This window comes from Oryx dammah, unplaced genomic scaffold (genome assembly GCF_014754425.2).
Source record: "Oryx dammah isolate SB20612 unplaced genomic scaffold, SCBI_Odam_1.1 HiC_scaffold_2, whole genome shotgun sequence".
Lineage (NCBI taxonomy): Eukaryota > Metazoa > Chordata > Mammalia > Artiodactyla > Bovidae > Oryx > Oryx dammah.
In genome coordinates this window covers 17,850,992-17,870,718 of record NW_024070186.1, presented here as the reverse complement: position 1 = coordinate 17,870,718, position 19,727 = coordinate 17,850,992, and the positions used below count along the sequence as shown (strand labels likewise).

The 19,727-nt window shown below is 46.6% G+C and overlaps 1 protein-coding gene across 2 annotated transcripts; it reads left to right on the top strand.

The window, feature by feature from the left end:
- The first annotated feature begins 1,816 nt into the window (after window positions 1-1,816).
- GET1 (guided entry of tail-anchored proteins factor 1) lies at window positions 1,817-16,939 on the top strand. Of its 2 annotated transcripts, none has more exons than XM_040232406.1 (5): window positions 1,817-2,007; window positions 9,864-10,029; window positions 11,037-11,104; window positions 14,148-14,262; window positions 16,153-16,939. In XM_040232406.1, the coding sequence occupies exons 1-5, from the start codon at window positions 1,831-1,833 to the stop codon at window positions 16,224-16,226; spliced, it is 600 nt and encodes a 199-aa protein (XP_040088340.1). In that variant the 5' UTR covers window positions 1,817-1,830; the 3' UTR covers window positions 16,227-16,939. The 2 variants fall into 2 exon arrangements, with proteins under 2 accessions (XP_040088340.1, XP_040088349.1); XM_040232415.1 differs by having other exon boundaries at window positions 1,844-2,007; window positions 11,037-11,077.
- The last annotated feature ends 2,788 nt before the right edge of the window (window positions 16,940-19,727 follow it).

The following is a 19,727-nucleotide window of genomic DNA, read 5'->3' as shown; positions in this document are numbered from 1 at the left end:
GCCGGGAAATGGACACAGGAAGACCTGCCATCACTTTTCACAAGGTTGTTGCTGCATCCAATTCTTCTAAACCTTTAGTGGGTAGAGGTAGCCAGGGTGCAGGCTTGGCTGGTCTGGCTTCAGGGTAAGGCTATGGAGGAGAAGCAGGCTACAAGCCTGTGTTTTGGTAAGCTTAGCATCACCTTTCCATGAAAATAATTCACTCTGTCTCTATTGAATAGTTACATCTTACATGTCTTCTTTAACCAGAAATTTGTAGAACCACAGCTCCTCAATTCATTTTGACTGGAAATTAGTTCTCAGACTCCAGCCAGGCAGAAGAGACAGCTAATCATCTTCTGCTTTATCTACTATACATAAATGGGATTCAGTTCAGTTCAGTCACTCAGTCGTGTCTGACTCTTTGCGACCCCATGAATCGCAGCATGCCAGGCCTCCCTGTCCATCACCAACTCCTGGAATTCACTCAGACTCATGTCCATCTAGTTGGTGATGCCATCTAGCCATCTCATCCTCTGTCGTCCCCTTCTCCTCCTGCCCCCAATCCCTCTCAGCATCAGTCTTTTCCAATGAGTCGACTCTTCTCATGAGGTGGCCAAAGTACTGGAGTTTCAGCTTCAGCATCATTCCCTCCAAAGAAATCCCAGGGCTGATCTCCTTCAGAATGGACTGGTTGGATCTCTTTGCAGTCCAAGGGACTTTCAAGAGTCTTCTCCAACACCACAATTCAAAAGCATCAATTCTTCGGCGCTCAGGCTTTCTTCACAGTCCAACTCTCACATCCATACGTGACCACTGGAAAAACCATAGCCTTGACTAGACGGACCTTTGTTTGCAAAGTAATGTCTCTGCTTTTCAATATGCTATCTAGGTTGGATTAGGATCCTTTTACTGCAAAAGCGTCATCTTCACCTGCATGTGCGTTTGTGCGCAGTTGCTTCAGTCCTCTCTGACTCTTTGCGACCCCATGGATTGTAGCCTGCCAGGCTCCTCTGTCCGTGGGATTCTCCAGGCAAAAATGCTGGAGTGCGTTGCCATGCGAGGATGGAACCCTGCGTCTCTCGTCTCCTGCATTGTCAGGGGGGTTCTTTACCACCAGCGTCACCTGGGAAGCCCTTTTTTACAGGTTGAATGTAACCATGGCCTTTTACGATAATACTTATTTTTCAGGTATGTAGTTTTGTAAATTACTTAGATTTATGGACTTCCCTGGTGGCTCAGACGGTAAAGCGTCTGCCTACAGTGTGCGAGACCTGGGTTCGATCCCTGGATCAGGAAGATCCTCTGGAGAAGGCAAGTACGCTTGCCTGGAAAATCCCATGGACGGAGGAGCGTAGTAGGCTACAGTCCATGGGGTCGCAAAGAGTCGGACATGACTGAGCGACTTCACTTCACTTTACTTTACAATACTGTATTGGTTTTGCCATACATCAACATGAATCCGCCACGGGTGTACACGTGTTCCCAATTCTGAACCCCCCTCCCACCTCCCTACAAAACGTTTTTCTTTTTACGTTTCCTTGCTACTGTAATGACTGTCACTCTTTACGGTACGGTGTCTTTAAAAATAGTTACTTAGGAATAAAGCTGAGTCGATTTAAAGAAAGTATTAATTACATAATAGCACAAGTGGTTTGCTGATAAAACAAAACTAAAGACACCACGGAGGCCGAATTTGGAAAATAGGTTCTGCAGAGATGAAGGAACCGGAGCAAGAACACTACGGAAGCCGGGAATGTCAAGAAATTAGAAGAAAAGGTGGCCCCGCCCCGCCGAAGCGCGGCGCAGTGCGCAGGCGCGGCGGCGCCCCACTGCGGGGCGCAGTTCTCAATGCGCACGCGCGGCCGTCGGCGTGGTCCCCATGGAGCTGCTTTGGCCGACCCGGCGACGCCGCTAGCTTCCGAAATGAGCACTGCCGAGGCCGACCGCTGGGCGTGGCTGCTGGTGCTCAGCTTCGTGTTTGGGTGCAATGTGCTCAGGATCCTCCTCCCATCCTTCTCCTTCTTCGTAAGTGGCTATCTGGCCCTCCGGGGACCGGTGGGGTCGCAGCTTCGGTCCTCGGCCAACCTGCGGTAGACATAGGGGTCTCTAGCTGGCCGCCTGAGGGCCGGATTCGGCCTGCTGAGGCGTCTCGGTTGGGCTGTTCTGTGTTCTAAGATGTTTTTGAGTGTGCCATAGTTTGGGTACAAAGCTTTACCCCTAAATCTGGGTTTCTGGATTCTCGGTGAGAAAAACAAAGCATAATAACCTGCCCACACTTGGCCACGTTTTCACGTGGCAGCAGCCCTAAGCTTGGAGTGTGCCCAGTGCCTTTCTGCCCGCCTCCCGCCTCGTTTCTGTTATCCTCTTGCCCCTGGGGGCGGAGAGCAGGCTTCGGGCGCTGAGGGCCAGTGCCCGCAGCTCGGCAGCCGGGGCCCCGGGAGGTCCCGCCTTGTCGCTTGGAGTGTCTACTGGACCAGGTCCCAAGGGATGGGTCTCAGGGTGCGGGGCTCCCATTCTTGGGGCGGGAGGGGTTGGAGCCAGCATAGACAGAGAATCGCAGTGCTCTTCGTGTTGTTTCCGTTTCCCGGAGGAGCCACGGCCACCGCGGGGCACTTTGCGGGGCATTTTGCCCATCGTGAGTACACTTCCTCGTGTTCAGTCGCCAGGACTGCTGCTACTGTCATCCCATCCTCCTATACCTCCCAGAGGAGGTGTCTGGCCCAGAGTCTAGTAGTTGTATTAAATCATCCAGCTGGTGACGGATGGCTGGAGATTTGATCTTTGGTTTGTGATCCTCCAAGGTCTGCCCTTCTGGATCATGAATATGGATGGGCTTGGGTGGCACATTTGATGGGAGGTGTGTGGGGGAAACGTAGGGAGCTGTTCCCCGGGGCAGGGCGCCCTCTGTATGCCCACAGTGGGACTGAGGAGCTGTCAGACTCAGACCCAGGCTTCAAACGTGGCGTGCACCACACTAGCAGTATGCAGGGAACTCAGTTCTGTTTTCTCCAGATATAAATCTGCGGCGGCGGCGATGGTCGGGTATTTAAAGATAGACAAGATTTCTACTTCTTTTTCTTTTACTCTACCCTGGAAAAGACCCTGATGCTGGGAAAGATTGAGGGCTGGAGGAGAAGGGGGCGACAGAAGATGAGATGGTTGGATGGCATCACCGATTCGATGGGCATGAGTTTGAGCAAGCTCCAAGAGATAGTGAAGGACAAGGAAGCCCAGCGTGCTGCAGTCCATGGGGTCAGAAAGAACCGGGCACGACTGAGCGACTGAACAACAGCTGGTGTCCACCGAGTGCCTGTTTTATGTAAAACCCTATTCTAGGACCTTACCACCCAAATTGCCCTGTCAGTGTGTTAAGTCACTTCAGTCGTGTCCATCTTTTTGTGACCCATGAACTGTAGCCCACCAAGCTCCTCTGTCCCTGGGATTCTCCAGGCAAGAATACTGGAGTGGTGGTAGCCATTTCCTCCTCCAGGGGATCTTCCTGACCCAGGGAATGAACCCGCAACTCTTATGTCTCTTGCTTTGGCAGGTGGGTTCTTTACCACTACCACCACCTTGCCCTGAGGCATGGGGAATTCAGTCTTAATCCCATCCCCCGTTCAGAATTTTTCCTGATGCTGCCTTGTCTTTAAGATGATGTCCCAAGTACTTAGCATTGCATAAAATACCCTTGAAGAGCAGGCCCTTGCCCACTTTTCTTTCATTTTATTTTTTAAAAAATTGTGGTAAAATATACATAGCATGAAATTGACCACTTTAACTTTTTAGGTACATAGTTCAGTGGCATTGAGTCTGTTCACATCGCTGTGCAGCTATCACCACCATCCATCTCCAGAAGACCTGCAGCTTCCTAAACAGACTCTCTCCCCACTGAACAGGGGAGTTAGCCCCGTGCTGCTTCCCCCCACACCTGGCAACCACCAGTGTACTCTCTTGTCTCTCTGAGTTTGACTCTTCTAGGCACCTCGTATAAGTGAAGTCATATTTTTCTGTCTTATATTTCATGTCCTTTTCTGTCTGGCTTATTTCTTCACTCAGCATAGTGTCTTTAGGGTTCATCCCTTTTGTAGCCTGTGTGAGGATTTCCTTCTTTTTTAAGGCCAAATAATATTCCATTGTATTTGGAGTAGGAAATGGCAACCCACTCCAGTATCCCTTCCTGGAAAATTCCGTGGACAGAGAAGCCTGGTAGGCTATAGTCCATGGGGTCGAAAAGAGTTGGACACGACAGAGCGACTGAGCATGCACTTATGTATATACTGCATTTTGTTTTTCACTCATCTTTTGATGGACATGGGGGTCGTTTCCATCTTTTGGCTGTTGTGAGTAATGCTGTCGGAACGTTGGTGTATGTGTTTATTTGAATCTGCTTTCACTTCTCTTGGGTAAATATCCAGAAGTAGAATTGCTGGATCATACAGTAATTCTATTTTTATTTTTTTTGAGAAGCTGCCATACTGTTTTCCACAGTAGCTACATCAGTTAAATTCTCATCATTTCAATTTCTCCACATTCTCCATCACTTGTTATTTTTAGGTTATTATATTTTTCTTTTTGAATAATAGACATCCTAACGGATGCTGAGTGGCTTATCTTCATTTTCCTAATGATCAGTGATGTTGAATACCATCTCATGTGTTTATCGGCTATCAGTATATGGAACATGTCTATTCTGATCTGTGGCCTTTTTTCTGGCCATGCCACATGGCTTGTGGGATTTTGGTTCTCTGATTAGGGACTGAACCTGGACCCTCAGCCCTCTCAGTTAGAGCTAGTGAGTGGAGTGCTAACTGCTGGACCATCAGAATTCCCTGTGGGCCATTTTTCCATGGGGCTTCAGGAGCTGTCCCTAGGAGAAGGGTGCCCTCTGCAGGTGCACCTCCAGAGTAAGGGGCTATGTTTTGATAGTTGAGTTAGAAGGTGGCTCAGACAGGGCTTCCCTCCTAGTTCAGTCAGTAAAGACTCTGCCTGCAGTGCAGGAGACCCAGGTTCAATCCCTGGGTCGGGAAGATCCCCTGGAGAAGGAAATGGCTACCCACTCCAGTATTCTTGCCTGGAAAATCCCATGGACAGAGGAGACTGGTGGGCTGCAGTCCATGGGGTTGCAAAGAGTCGGGCATGACTGAGTGACTAACACTTCACTTCTTCACTCAGACGGTAAAGAATCTGCCTCCAAAGCAGGAGTCTTGGGTTTGATCCCTGGATCAGGAAGATCCCCTGGAGAAAGAAATGGCTACCCACTGTAGTATTCTTGCCTGGAGAATTCCATGGACAGAGGAGCCTGGCAAGCTACAGTCCATGGGGTCACAGAGTTGGACACAACTGAGAGACTAACACTTTCACTAGAAGTTTTTTATATAGTCTGGATATTAACTCCTTATTAAATATATGACTTGCAGGTTTTTCTCCCATTTTGTGTGTTGCCTGGCACACCTATAGAAACACCTAGATTCTCTTGACGTACCCCCATCTCTCTCCGCCTCGTGTTGGCTGCTGCTGCTTAGTCACTTCACCTGTGTTCGACTCTGCAACCGTATGGACTATAGCCTGCTAGGCTCCTCTGTCCATGGCATTCTCCAGGCAAGAATACTGGAGAGGATTGCCACACCCTCCTCCATCAAACCTCATCTTACAACCACGTACAAAACTAATCTCAGTTGTTCAAAGAGGCTGTTGATTTTGTATTCCTCAGTGAATTGTTCTGGGCTTCCCAGGTGGCTCAGTGGTAACAAATCCACCTGCAATGCAGGAGATGCAAGTAATTTTTTAAAATTAATTTATTCTTTAATTGAAGGGTAATTGCTTTACAGAATTTTGTTTTCTGTCAAACCTCAACACGAATCAGCCATAGTTATATATATATATATATATATATCCCCTCCCTTTTGAACCTCCTTTCCATCTCCCTTCCCATCCCACCCCTCTAGGTCGATACAGGGCCCCTGTTTGAGTTTTCTGAGATATACAGCAAATTCCTGTTGGTTATCTATTTTACATATGATAATGTAAGTTTCCATGTTATTCTCTCCATACATCTCACCCTTTCTTCTCCTCTCCCTATGTCCGTAAGTCTGTTCTCTATGTCTGTTTCTTCACCGCTGTCCTGCAAATAAATTCTTCAGTACCATTTTTCTAGATTCTGTATATATTCATTAGTATACAATACTTATCTTTCTCTTCTGACTTACTTCACTCCGTGTAATAGGCTCTAGTTTCATCCATCTCATTAGAACTGACTCAAATGCATTCCCTTTTATGGCTGAGTAATATTCCATGGTGTATATGTACCACAACTTCTTTATCCATTCATCTGTCAGTGGACATCTAGGTTGCTCCCATGTTCTAGCTATTGTAAATAGTGCTGCAATGAACAATGGGATACATGTATCTCCTTCAATTTTGGTTTCCTCAGGGTATATGCCTAGGAGTGGGATTGTTGGGTTATATGGTGGTTTTATTCCTAGTTTTTAAAGGAATCTCCATATAGTCTTCCATAGTGGCTGTATCAATTTACATTCCCCCCAACAGTGCAAGAGCGCTCCCTTTTCTCCACTTCCACTCCAGCATTTATTGTTTGTAGACTTTTTGATGATGGCCATTCTGACTGGTGTGAGGTGATATCTCACTGTAGTTTTGACTTGCATTTCTCTAATAATGAGCGATGTTGAACATCTTTTCCTTTGTTAGCCATCTGTATGTCGTCTTTGGAGAAATGTCTGTTTAGGTCTTTTCCCCACTTTTTGATTGGGTTGCTTGTCTTTCAGGAGATGTGAGTTTAATCCCTGAATCAGGAAGGTCCCCTGGAGAAGGAAATGGCACCCCACTCCAGGGTTCTTGCCTGGGAAATCCCATAGATAGAGAAGCCTGGCGGGCTACCGTCCATGGGGTCGAGAAGGAGTAACACAACTTAGCGACTAAACAAACAAAAATCACAGCTATGAATAAGACCTGTCACCATCTCCAGCTCCTTCCCCAAGCTTACAGCAAACCTAAGCCCTGCAGCTTCCACATTCTCGTAAGAAATTGTTGCTGCAGTATGCATATGCATGAGGCTTGCGCCTGGTTAGATGGCTGTTTGTCATTCAGGTGAAAGATACTGGGCTTGTCCTTGGACCCGGGTCATATCCTTTTGCTGCATCCTACTGCTGTATAGCCTCTCTAATCTGAAGCCAGTTGTTGCTGTTGTTCAGTCGCTAAGTTGTGTCTGACTGTTATCAGCCTCATGAACTGCAGCACACCAGGCTTCTCTGTCCTTCACCATCTCCTGGAGTTTGCTCAAACTCATGTCCATTGAGTCGATGATGTTATCCAACCATCTCGTCCTGTGTTGCTTCCTTCCCCTGCCCTCAATCTCATCAGTCTTTTCCAGTGAGTTGGCTCTTCACATCAGGTGCCAAAAGTATTGGAGCTTCAGTGTCAGCATCAGTCCTTCCAATGAATATTAAAGGTTGATTTCCTTTAGGATTGCAGTCTCTCAAGAGTCTTCTCCAACACCACAGTTCAAAAGCATCAGTTCTTTGGCATTCAGCCTTCTTTATGGTCCAGCTCTCACATCCATACAAGACTACTGGAAAAGCCATAGCTTGATTATGAGGACCTTTGTTGGCAAAGTGATGTCTCTACTTTTTAATGTGCTAGTCTAGGTTTGTCATAGCTTTCCTTCCAAGGGGCAAGTGTCTTAATTTCATGGCTGCAGTCACCATCTGCAGTGATTTTGGAGCCCAAGAAAATGAAATCTGTCACTGCTTCCTCTTTTCCCCTTTGTTTGTCCTAAAGTGGGGAATCAGTAGGGTAATCGCCACAACAATCAAGGTAAAGAATATCTCTGTGACCTCTGAAAGTCCTTTTCCCCACCCAGCAGTTTCTTGGTTTACAAAGTTTAAGCAGCATCTATGAACTCCTTCCTCTTAAGATGATTCTGTGGTTTTAGAGCTAGTTGGGCACACTCCTGTGTTCTTCTCTAGGGTGGATCTGGCTGGAGTGTATGTCCTTTAGTTAGAGTGTAGGGCAGTGGTCAGTCCAGGGCAGAGAGGACAAGACGAGCAGAGTGGAGCTCCTGCTGCAGGCTCGAGGCCTGCAGGAGGCTACGCAGTGGTAAACACGGTGTGCTGCGGCGCAGGTGCCCTCTGGCCACCGAAGGGCCTCATTGCTTGGGTGCCGGAAAGCGGCCCTGGTGGGGCGTTGAGGGGAGGGGCGTGTCTGCGCACCTGGAACTGAAGAGTCACCATACTGTGTGCCGGGCAGCGGGCATCAGGGCTAGGGAACAGACTCAGTTATTGTGCACCTGCTATGTACCAGTACGCTGAAATATGTTTATATTTTTAAAAATTTGAAACAAACACAGATGTACAGAAAAGCTCAATAGAACTGGTTTTGTTTCCTGAGCCATTTGAAAGTTAATTGTCACCTTGAACACCCTCTTTCTCTCTCCCCGATGGTTTAGTGTATAAACAGCGGCCTCGTCCACAGCCCAAACATTAGGTACGATCCTCCTGTCCCATTCAGGGTTCTCTGTCCTGACCAGGTCCTTCCGAGCAGAAGGACCTTAGTCAGCGTCGTGTGTAGTGCACACTTGTCAGGCCTCTCTAATCTGGAAGGAGTCTTGGTCCTTTTCTGACTTGTGTGGCTGACATGCCCGAGGATCGCAGGGCAGTGGTGTTGCACGGTGGCGTTCTGTGGATGTCTCTGTCCGCTGTTGGTGGGTTTGTCACAGGAAGGATGCTGTGTTTCATTACATCTCATCAAGTGCTGTGGGCATGGATTTGGGGATGTCCACGCATCACTCGGGGCCAATCCCGAGGGATTCTTAGTCCCCTACGAGGTCGCCTGTGGACCTCTGTGTGTCCCTGTGAGAGTGGTCACCGCTCTCTCCCCTCACTCTCCTGGGACTCTCACTCGTCCTGGTCAGTTTGGCACCACCTGGCAGCCACTGCCATCTGGAGTCTGGGCTGCTGGCGTTCCTGGCAGGTTTGTGTGTGTGTGTGTGTGTTGGGGGGTGGTGCCTGGGAAGGGCGTCGGGGGTGAGAGTGGGTCCCTTCCACTATCTGGGTGCTAGGAACACCTTGGGGAGGGCGCCTGGGCCAGCTGCTTCCCATGGGGGCCCTGGCTGTGCAGGCGAATCCTTTGCAAACATTTATGTCTGTTACTGCCTCTGTCTCTATGTCTGGAAAGTCACGTGTCTCCAATTTTAATCTACCCCTGCAGGACTCATTCTAGTTCTCTACAGAGTTGTATTTCTCACACCCTTTTCTAACAGTGGGAACACTGCTACCGTTATCCTCAGTAGGTTTACTTGACTAGCTCAATGCTTTGTAAATGATCCTTGGTCTCCAGCACCGCCCCATCCCTCTCTGGGGCTCTGACACCATGATAGGCGGGGTTCCTTCTTCCTGTCATGTATGCTTATATAAGCCCCCCTCACCTGCTGGGACTCTGACTCTCATGCCAGGCAGCTCCTCTGTGGGAGTGCTGTCTTCACCACTTCATCCCTGACACCCAGCACCCACCCCTGCTCTGCCCTAATTGAGGACAGAATTGAATTCTTAAGGGTGAGAAGAGGATGCGGGATCCTTGCCGCCTGAGTGCAGCTCTGGGGGTGGAATCAGCATTCACTCTATAATCAGAGTTTTACAGTACACAAATGTACATAGCAGCCGAAGGAAGGGCATAGTTGACAGGAGACTCGCCTGCAAGGAGTCTTTATCTGTGCGGTGATTGTGGGCAGCATGCCCAGGACGTGCAGCAAAGCCAGGCTGTGAAGGTAAAGGGCAGCTTGCCCAGGGGCAGGAGGCAGCAAGCCGATAGGACAGAGGAGGAGGAGGAGGTGGGGGACAAGGCCCTGACCCCGCTGTTTCCTTCCCCAGATGTCCCGGGTGCTGCAGAAGGATGCAGAGCAGGAGTCCCAGATGCGGGCGGAGATCCAGGGCATGAAGCAGGAGCTCTCCACTGTCAACATGATGGACGAGTTCGCCAGATATGCCAGGCTGGAGAGGAAGATCAACAAGATGACGGATAAACTCAAAACTCATGGTACTGTGCTCAGCTGTAGCCTGGAAAGCTTTGTAAGAGCTGGTTCACAGAGAAGCCTTTATATGAAGATGCATAGCGTACACCCTTTGAGCTTCAATGTTCTGATGTTGATGGAGAGTTTTAAGTTGTCTGGAAGAGACCTGACAATAATTCTTACTTTCTCCTTAGTTTGCTGATGAACCTTTGCTTTCTAAACACAGAAACCTGGGAATTCCCTGGTGGTCCAGTGGTTAGGACTCTGCACTTTCACTGCTGGGGCCCCAGGTTCCATCCCTAGTCTGGAAACTAAGATCACGCAAGCCTCGAGGTGTGGCCAAAAAAAATTTTTTTTTAACTCAAAAAACAAAAAAACCCACACAGAAAGCTCTAACATCCTCTTAGATTTTCTTCATTCTCTGTAGGCTGATACTCTCAAATTTAACACTTTTCTGAGAGAAGCCCAGGAAAATCTTACAGTGAATTTTCAAGGGCTTTTGTGAACACTCTCTAAAAACTGCCCAGGAGTCTCCTTATCTGAGTGTTGACTTCAGGGTGGGGATCAGGTCTTACTCAGCCACTCTTCCTAACTCTCTCATGGGGTGGAGAGGAGGTCAGCCTGCGTGCCAGGAGTGTGTGTGGCTCATAAAACATGGCGAGGGGGCCTCCCCAGGCCTGAGACAAACTAGACTGGGTTAGTGTCCTGTGTGGGCTGGGAAGTCTGGAAAGAAAGTATAGTTCCGTTGGTTAAGTGCATTGTAAAATGAATCTCTGATTTAGATGAATAGTTTTAAGAGTTTTTAAAATTAAAGCTTCAGATCTCATAATCTGTGAGTAATTCTATTTTAAATAATGGCATAGTGGGTGATTTTAAAGAAATTCCATTTTATATGTTCTAAGCATGTTGAGCAAATGTTGCATACATAGAAAATATTTAATGAGAGGAAAAAACATTTCTGTGTTCTTGAATATTTTCTTCATTTTTTTGTTTGTTTTGTTTTAGGACTGATATCATTTGTTTTTCCTTTCAGTGAAAGCACGGACAGCTCAGTTGGCCAAGATAAAATGGGTTATAAGTGTTGCCTTCTACATATTGCAAGTAAGTGTCCTGTTTTGTCACCTGGGGTCATTGAAGTCCTCCAAAACCGTGTGACCCAGAGTCCAGGCCTGGGAATTCAGGCTTTCCCACTTTCAGCTGCCGGCTGGTCCTGCTAGTGTGTGACTCTGAACACTGTGAATTTCTAAGTTAGATTTTTTAAAAAGCGCCTTTCTTCCTCTTAGTCTCTTTTAGCTTTTTGTTGTTGTTGTTCAGTCACTAAGTTGTGTCTGACTCTGCAACCCCATGGACTGCAGCACGCCAGGCTTCGCTGTCCTTTACTATTTTCCAGAGTTTGCTCAGACTCATGTCCATTGAGTCAGTGATGCCATCCAACCGTCTTATCCTCTTCTGTTCTCCTCCTGCCTTCAGTCTTTTCCAGTATCAGGGTCTTTTCCAGTGAGTCAGCTCTTCACATCAGGTGACGCAAGTATTGGAGTTTCAGCTTCAGCATCAGTCCTTCTGGTGAATATTCAGGGTTGTTTTCCTTTAACGTTGACTGGTGGTTTGATCTCCTTGCTATCCAAGGGATTCTCAAGAGTCTTCTCCAGCACTACAATTAGAAAACATCAATTCTTCAGCACTCCACCTTCTTTATGGTCCAACTTTCACATCTGTACCTGACTGCTGGAAAACCATAGCTTTCATTATATAGACCTTCGTCAGCAAAGTGATGCCTCTGCTTTTTAGCATGCTGTCTAGGTTTGTCATAGCTTTTCTTTTTAGCAAGCATCTTTTAATTTCGTGGCTGCAGTCACCGTCCACAGTGATTTTGGAGCCCAAGAAAATAAAATCTGTCACTCTTTCTACTTTTTCTGCATGTATTTGCCATGAAGTGATGGGACAAGATGCCATGATCTTAGTTTTTTGAATGTTGAGTTTCAAGCTAGCTTTTTCACTCTCCTCTTTCACCCTCATTAAGAAGCTCTTTAGTTCCTCTTTGCTTTCTGCCATTAGAGTGGTGTCATCTGCCTGTCTGAGGTTGTGGATATTTCTCCTGGCTAGCCTCTCCAGTATTCTTGCCCGGAGAATTCCATGGACAGAGGAACCTGGAGGGCTACAGTTGATGGTATCTGTAGTCAGACGGGACTGAGCTTTTCTCTTTAAGAATTGTTAAATGTTGGAATTTTTTTAGCACATGAGCTTTTCTGGAGTTCTTTCATGTTGCAGTGTTGGGAGCCTGGGGGATCAAGTCAGAGAGCTTATTATTATTTTTTCATCTTCCTATGTGCTTTTATTTATTTTGTTATTGGCGGATAATTACTTTACAGTGTTGTGGTGGGCTCTGCCATACATCAGTGCAAATCAGTCATAATTATATACTTATATCTTCTTCCTTTCGAGCCTGCCTTCTGCCTCTGTTCCGCCCCTCTAGGTCATCACAGTGCCTCGCTGGGCTCTGTTGTGCTGCACAGCAGCTTCTCACTAGCCCTCTGTTTTACACATGATGGTCTGTATATATCAGTGTTGCTCTCTCTTTTCCAGCCTCTCCTTCCCTTGCTGTGGAGTCCACCAGTCCTTTCTCTGAATCTTTTTTTTCTTCTCTGTAATAGGTTCATCAGTACTGTTTTTCTAGATTTCACATACATGCGTTAATATTTGATATTTATTTTTCTCTTTCTGACTTTGTATAACAGGCTCTAGGTTCATCCACCTCACTACAGTGGACTCAGCTTCATTCCTTTTTATGGCTGAATAATATTTCATTGTGTGTATGTACCACAGCTCCTTTATCCATTCATCTGTTGATCGCCATCTCGGTTGCTTCCATGTCCTGGCTATTGTAAACAGTGCTGCAGTGAACACCGGAGTGTGTGTGTGTCTTTCTGGATTGTGGCTTCTCTGGGTATATGCCCAGCAGTGGGATTGCTGAGTCACATGGTAGTAGTTTTGTTCCTAGTCTCCATGCTATTCTCCATAGTGGCTGTACCAATTTACATCCGCACCAACAGTGTGGTAGGGTTCCTTTTTCTCTGCATCCTCTCCAGCATTCATTGTCTGTTGCTACTGTTGTGTAGTCACCAAGGCGTGTTTAGTGCCAAGTCTTTTGTGACCCCGTGGACTGGAGCCCACCAGACTCCTCTGTCCATGGAATTTTCCAGGCAAGAACACTGGAGTGGGTAGCCATTTCCTTCTCCAGGGGATCTTCTGACTGAGGGATCAAACTTGGGTCTCCTGCCTTGACTGACAGATTCTTCACCGTCTGAGCCACCCAGGGAAACCCTTTATTGTTTGTAGTTGGTAGCTTATTTAGACATTATATTTTCCAAGCTGGTCAGTGATGTGGCAGTTGCTCGTCACCCATGTAGATGACGAGTAGCTATCTTTTCCAGTCAGGGGACACCTTATTCTCACCCAAGTCTAACACCATTGCTTCCCACCTTTCTCATCTGGTGGATTTTTCCTTGTTTCGTTTCTCGCCCCTGCTCCTCTCCCTCCCACCCTGAGGTTGTGGATGGGCTGCACAAGAGGCTAGAAGCTGCTTTAAATGATCTCCGAGTGTCAGTGCTGGGAGCCCTGCCCACCACAGTGCCGGTGGTCTGGAGTGTGTGAGGACTTTGATCCTGGACTGTCACTTTGCTATAAGAGAGGTTTCACAGGGACAGGAGTTGGGAGAGCCGTGCTCTTGGATCTGGTCACCTGGGTGGCATTTTCAGGACTATGGAGAGGACGGAAGACAGCTGATAGAATGCTGCTGGGAAGGGAGGAGCCATTGAACTTCACAGGGCTCACCACTGCGCTTGGGTTGAGGATGGGAGGAGTAGCTAGTTTTCTTAAGGTCCGAGAGACATCACTTTTGTCACAAACGAGGTGTATTTAGCATAAGCTGGCCACTTTGGGGAGTTGCTTAATGGGAAGGGAACACCTACACTGTGGGCGACCTTGGATAGTGTATCAGCTAATTTAGTCGTGTGTGTGGATGGTGAGGACTGGATTGGCCAGGAGTGAGGTCACTGATTGGGAGTTTCCTTAGTTTGTCTTCCTGTTGCCTTGTGTTCCGTGGTGGTGGGTCATGTGTCTCTGCTCACCAGCCGTGTCTCTGCAGGCTGCCCTGATGGTCTCGCTCATCTGGAAGTATTACTCTGTCCCTGTGGCTGTGGTGCCAAGCAAGTGGATCACTCCCCTGGACCGCCTGGTAGCATTTCCTACGAGGGTCGCAGGTGAGAGGGTTCTGGCAAGTGTGGTGGGGGAGCGTGGCTAAGGCTGATGTGGGGCGTCTGCAGTCAGGTGACCTCCCCCTGCCGCCTGGGGTGAATAGTGCTTGTGTCTGCCCCTCCCACGAGTCTTGCCATGAAGAAGCCAACACCAGGAGAATTTACTTAACTAGTCCAGCATGACCGAACTGTGAACTAGCAGAGCTGTAATTCAGCCCAGGCCTGCCTCTGCAGTCCAAGGCCAATACCGTGATCTGATAGCCGTTTTTTGAAACACCACTTCTAATTCCCAGATTCAGTGGCTCCTTTTGAATTCACACTATGCTTAGTCCCTCAGCAGCATTTCCTGCTGTTGGCCATTCTTTCGCTTTTGAAAGAATTTTCTTTCAGATGTTAAAATCAGTCCATGTCATGGGAATTCCCTGGCAGTCCAGTGATTAGGAATCTGTGCTTCCACTGCATGGGGCTCGGGTTCAATCCCTGGCTGGGAAACTAACGTCCTACATGCTGCCTGGCATGGCCAAAAAGAGGAAAATTAGTGCATGTGTTTGTAGAATGAATAGAAATATCAGAAAAAAAAATTTTAAAGACTCATTAGCTATGGATTGCCCTCTTAACATTGTGGTGTATTTTTTACAGTCTTCTTTGCTATATATTTTTATACAGTAAAGGTTATCTGGCACATACAATTTTTACCCTTCCTGTTATTTAAGCCTTTTCCCACATCGGGCTTCCCTAGTGGCTCAGACAGTAAAGAATCTGCCTGCAATGTGGGAGACCTGGGTTCGATCCCTGGGTTGGGAAGATCCCCTGGAGAAGGGAATGGCCAGCCACTCCAGTATTCTGGCCTGGAGAATTCCATGGACTGTATAGTCCATGGGGTCACAAGGGTTGGACACGACTGAGTGACATTCATTCTCCCATATCATTAAGTTTCTTCACATTCAGTTCACTTCAGTTCAGTTCAGTTGCTCAGTCGTGTCCGACTCTTTTCGACCCCATGAATCGCAGCACGCCAGGCCTCCCTGTCCATCACCAACTCCCGGAGTTCACTCAGACTCACGTCCATCGAGTCAGTGACGCCATCCAGCCATCTCATCCTCTGTTGTCCCCTTCTCCTCCTGCCCCCAATCCCTCTCAGCATCAGAGTCTTACTGAAATGCTGCTGACTATGCTGAGAGGGCAGCTTACAGAGTTTCTTTATGAAGGAACTTGGAGTAGCTGTTCTTCATTTAGGTGTATTATCATTTATTAATTTCCCTGCTAAAGGACATTTATTTCAGTCTGAATTGTTGCTGTGGAGTGGATGTTGTAGTACACGTGCTGCTTGGCCAGTCTCCGGCTGTGATTTGTGGTCACACTGGAGGTGAATTACTATATCAGCTTAGCCAACCCCCTTCCTTCCCCTCCTCTTCCTCCTTTCTGGATTCAGCCAGGAGGCCACGGCCGGTGGTTCTCAGTGGTCCTGAGCTGAGGAGCTAAGAGGCCACCCTTCCACTCATCTTGTGGCCTGCCGTCCTGTCTCTCAGCCATCAGTGGGGCAGGGAAAGCCCAGGTAGACATTGCTCCGTGTTTGTAATGCTTTTGTGAGAAGGGAAAGACAAGTGGTCTGAGAGGGTGGTCCTACAGTCAGTTAATATCATAAATAATGATGCACAGCTCTCAGGCAGGAAAGAGAAATTCAAATCATAGTTTATTGTTCTGAGTAATTCCTGCAGGTCCGTGAATTGGTAGAAAGCATGATCAGTTTGAACCCGTGAAACACAAACTTAGACCTAGCCCAGCATGACTCAGAGAGGACTGGCGTGCTCCGTTTCCCAGAAGTCAAAGGCAGCAGGGGCAGGAAATGTGGGCAGCATTCCTGCATGCTCTCATGTTGAATTTCTTTGTTTTTAGGTGGTGTTGGAATTACCTGTTGGATTTTAGTCTGTAACAAAGTTGTGGCTATTGTGCTTCACCCTTTCAGCTGAAAATGAAGATGAATTCAACTACAGCACTTTCAAAAACAAATTTTCATTTAGGAGGTTGCAAGTGTGATTTATACTTTTTTTTTTTTTTAAAGAGACACAGCCACAGATTAGTTGTCGTTGGACATGTTTATTCTTGGACTTCATGTTGAGATTCTTAGAAGAAAAGGTCAGTCTCACATGTGTGCGCTGGCCACCAGGGCACCAGATTTGTGACGAGAAGTGTGTGACATTATGGGCTACACGTTGTTACTTGTGATCTGCACTTGTGACATGTTTTAAAGGTCATCTTGCCATCTGGAAAGTCAGACTTTTCTAGTAACGTAAGTGCTTTAAAGAGTTGGAGCTATTTTTAAGCCCTATTACCAAGTAGCTTAATTTTAATACCACTACCAGAATTTGAAAATTTGTGTTTTAATTTCATGCAGTAGTACTGGGAGAGTAACACTAATTGACAGTGCTCTTTTCGTCCTCTGTTTCGAATGTCATTTGTTGAGCAAACCTTCAGATATTGTCTACTTATTTGAAGCGAATGTTTCATTGCTGTGTTTTATAAATGTATTCATGAACCCATAACACATTGTTTTATGCTTAAACTGTTTTATAAAGTATTTCCAATGAAGGGTATTTTTTAAAGCATATAATTTTTATGCTTGTAGAATGGAAGGAAGTTAAAAAACAAGCTAGGACCCCTGATTAAATTACTCTGAATGACTGTGTGTTTTCCCCATCAAGTAAAATTCTGCTAAGTATTTTTTAAAACACTTTTTTCTAATTAAAACTTTTACAAGCGCTTGTGTGACTTCGTTCCTTATGGCCACTTTTTGCTACGACTGATCTGTGGTGGGAGCTTGCACCGATGACTAAGTGGGACTCAGTCCTGTAAAGCCAAATACTAACGTGAGTTTTTGTTTTGTTTTTAAAGTATTTATTTGAATTGAAGTTTAAGTGCTTTACGACGTTGTGTTAGTTTCTGCTGTACAACAGCATGAGTCAGCTCTATGTAGACATATATCCCCTCCTCCTTGAGCCTTCCTCCCACCCGCCTGTCGCAGCCCTCTAGGTCATCGCAGAGCACCGAGCTGAGCTCCCTGCGCTTCTCAGCGGCTTCCCACTAGCTGTTTTACATGTGCTTGTGTGCGCGTCCCTGCTCCTCTCGCAGTCTGTCCTCTCCTTCCCCTGCTATGTCCACTGGTCCACTCTCTGCACACGTGTCTGTTCTGCCCTGTGGAGAGGTTCATCAGTACCGTTTTTCTGGATTCTGTATATATGTGTTAATATGTGATATTTGTTTTTCTCCTTCTGACTTCATGCTGTATGACAGACTCTAGGTCCATCTGCATCACTGCAGATGGCCCAGTTTCTTTCCTTTTTCTGGCTGAATACTCTGTTATGTACATGTACCACATCTTCTCTATTGCTTCCTCTGTCAATGGATTTCTAGGTTGCTTTCATGTAGCACGAGTTTTAAAAAATCATGTGTGTATCCTTGTACTCCCTGATGCTGTGATAAGTAAGCTCATTATTGTTTCTGCTGATCATTCTATGAAGGGACCAAGCACTGTGTTGCTTCAGTTGGGCATCACCAGAGTGGGTTTCGGGTTCCTCTCTGACTCACTCAGCCCCAGGCTGCCCCAGCTCTGGAGGTGATGCAGAACGGGCAAGACAGCCATGCTTACAGCCAACACCAGAGTCCACCATCTGGTCACCTCACAGGGTATGTTTCAGCTGCACAGGATGAGCTGCTGACCTCGTCCTCATCAGTGGAGGCAATTACAGCAGCACAAGGAAGCTGCAGGGTCTCGGGCCCCTAGGAAGCCATATGCCCAGTGTGATTTTATGAGCTGTAGGCATAAATGGCAGGTGACACAGTCCACAGTCGGGTGGCCAGGTATCCTCCCCAGGCCCATCCTGGGATCACTAATCCATGAAAGTCTCCTGGGCTAGATCCTCATTTCTCTACTAAGGATATAGTCTTTCTGCACGCATTTTGACAAATTTCACTGAGGCTAGGAGAAAAAGTTTATAATTCACAGCTGTTCCCTTTTTTCTGCCGGGAGCCAGCGTGAGGAATCCCGCCCGTGGCAAAGGTCATGAGGAAGAAAGCCAGACATACGCAAAGGCGTGATCTGGCTTCAGGGGTTCCCCCTGGGTTTTCCTGAACATCTACCCCCCAAAACCAGAGTCTGCCTGCCTTATTGTACTGTGCTTTCCCCTCTTCTGCCTCTAAAAGGAATTAACCTAGGGCTCCAGTTAACAGTCTCCTGCATATAAAAAAAATGTCTCGGTTTAAACCCCTCTGATAGCTTTCTAACTTATCTGATCGGTCTGCCTGGACTTTTACAACTTGTGAATTGTTTATAGCCCCCCAATCGCGAGAGGCACAAAGCTTAAAGCATCTTAAAGATACAAAGCCTTTTTCTAAAGAGCTAAAAATTACATTGGTGACAGGTTTCACTGTTGAGTCAATGACTGCTGCTAGGCTTCCATATTCTTTATCTTTTAGGCACCTGAAGGATATTAATCAATGTAATTGGGATATAGAAAAAGGAATATAGTAGTTTTGATGTTAGCAACACTAGACTTTTGAGTTAATTACTTTTCTCTTTGTTATAAATCACTGTACTTCTTTCATTGTTATAAATTGTCGTGTCCTTGCTATGTAAGAATGTAACTTTATTTAGTGCTTTCTGAGAGTGGCACCAGACTTTGGGAAGAACAACACTATTAAGGCAAATAAGTCTTCTGGTTGACAAACCCTTATCAGAAAAGGGCCATAAAATGTTAATTGGCCTTCTGGGCAGAAGATGATGTAAATCACCTAAGACTTATGTATACAACTAGGTATGCAGAGAGAAAGCCTGGTCTCGATAGAGTCAGGGCTGCTGATGCTGCATAATTTTGTATTATCCATTGATCTCTATGTACAATCAAAAGTATATAAGGCCTTTCCGGACAATAGAGGATGGCCAGTCACTGGAAAGACTGGTTTCCCCCGTGTCTTTTCTTACTCTCTTTTCTGGCTGAATTCCCATCTGGGGCGTGGAGGCTCGTCATGTCTGCTTACTTGTCCTGGCTTCTAAGACCCATGAGAGAGGAAGCCCAAGGCGGGGCACCCTCTGCTATTCAAACAGGCACCAGTGGCCTAATGTAGATGGTACACATCTCTTGTCCTGAGGTTTTATTAGTTCTCCACGTAAACCAAGTTACTCAGCCTCTTTTCTCCACTAAATTTCCCACTACACTAAATCTCTCTTATATTTCTAAATAAGTTTTTCCTTGCCTACGCCGTCCCCGCTTCGAATTACCCTGGATCCACCGGGGCTGGACCCTGGCATTTTTCCACATACATTAATAATAGTTTGTGAAGATTAAATGGGGGGCATTTAAATGTCTGTCATGTTTCACATCCTTGTGGTTTTTGAAAAGTGGGTTTTTTTTAAAAATAGTAAATGTGGGACTGAATTCAAAAGATACAAAAAGATGTGATAAAAGTACATCTTC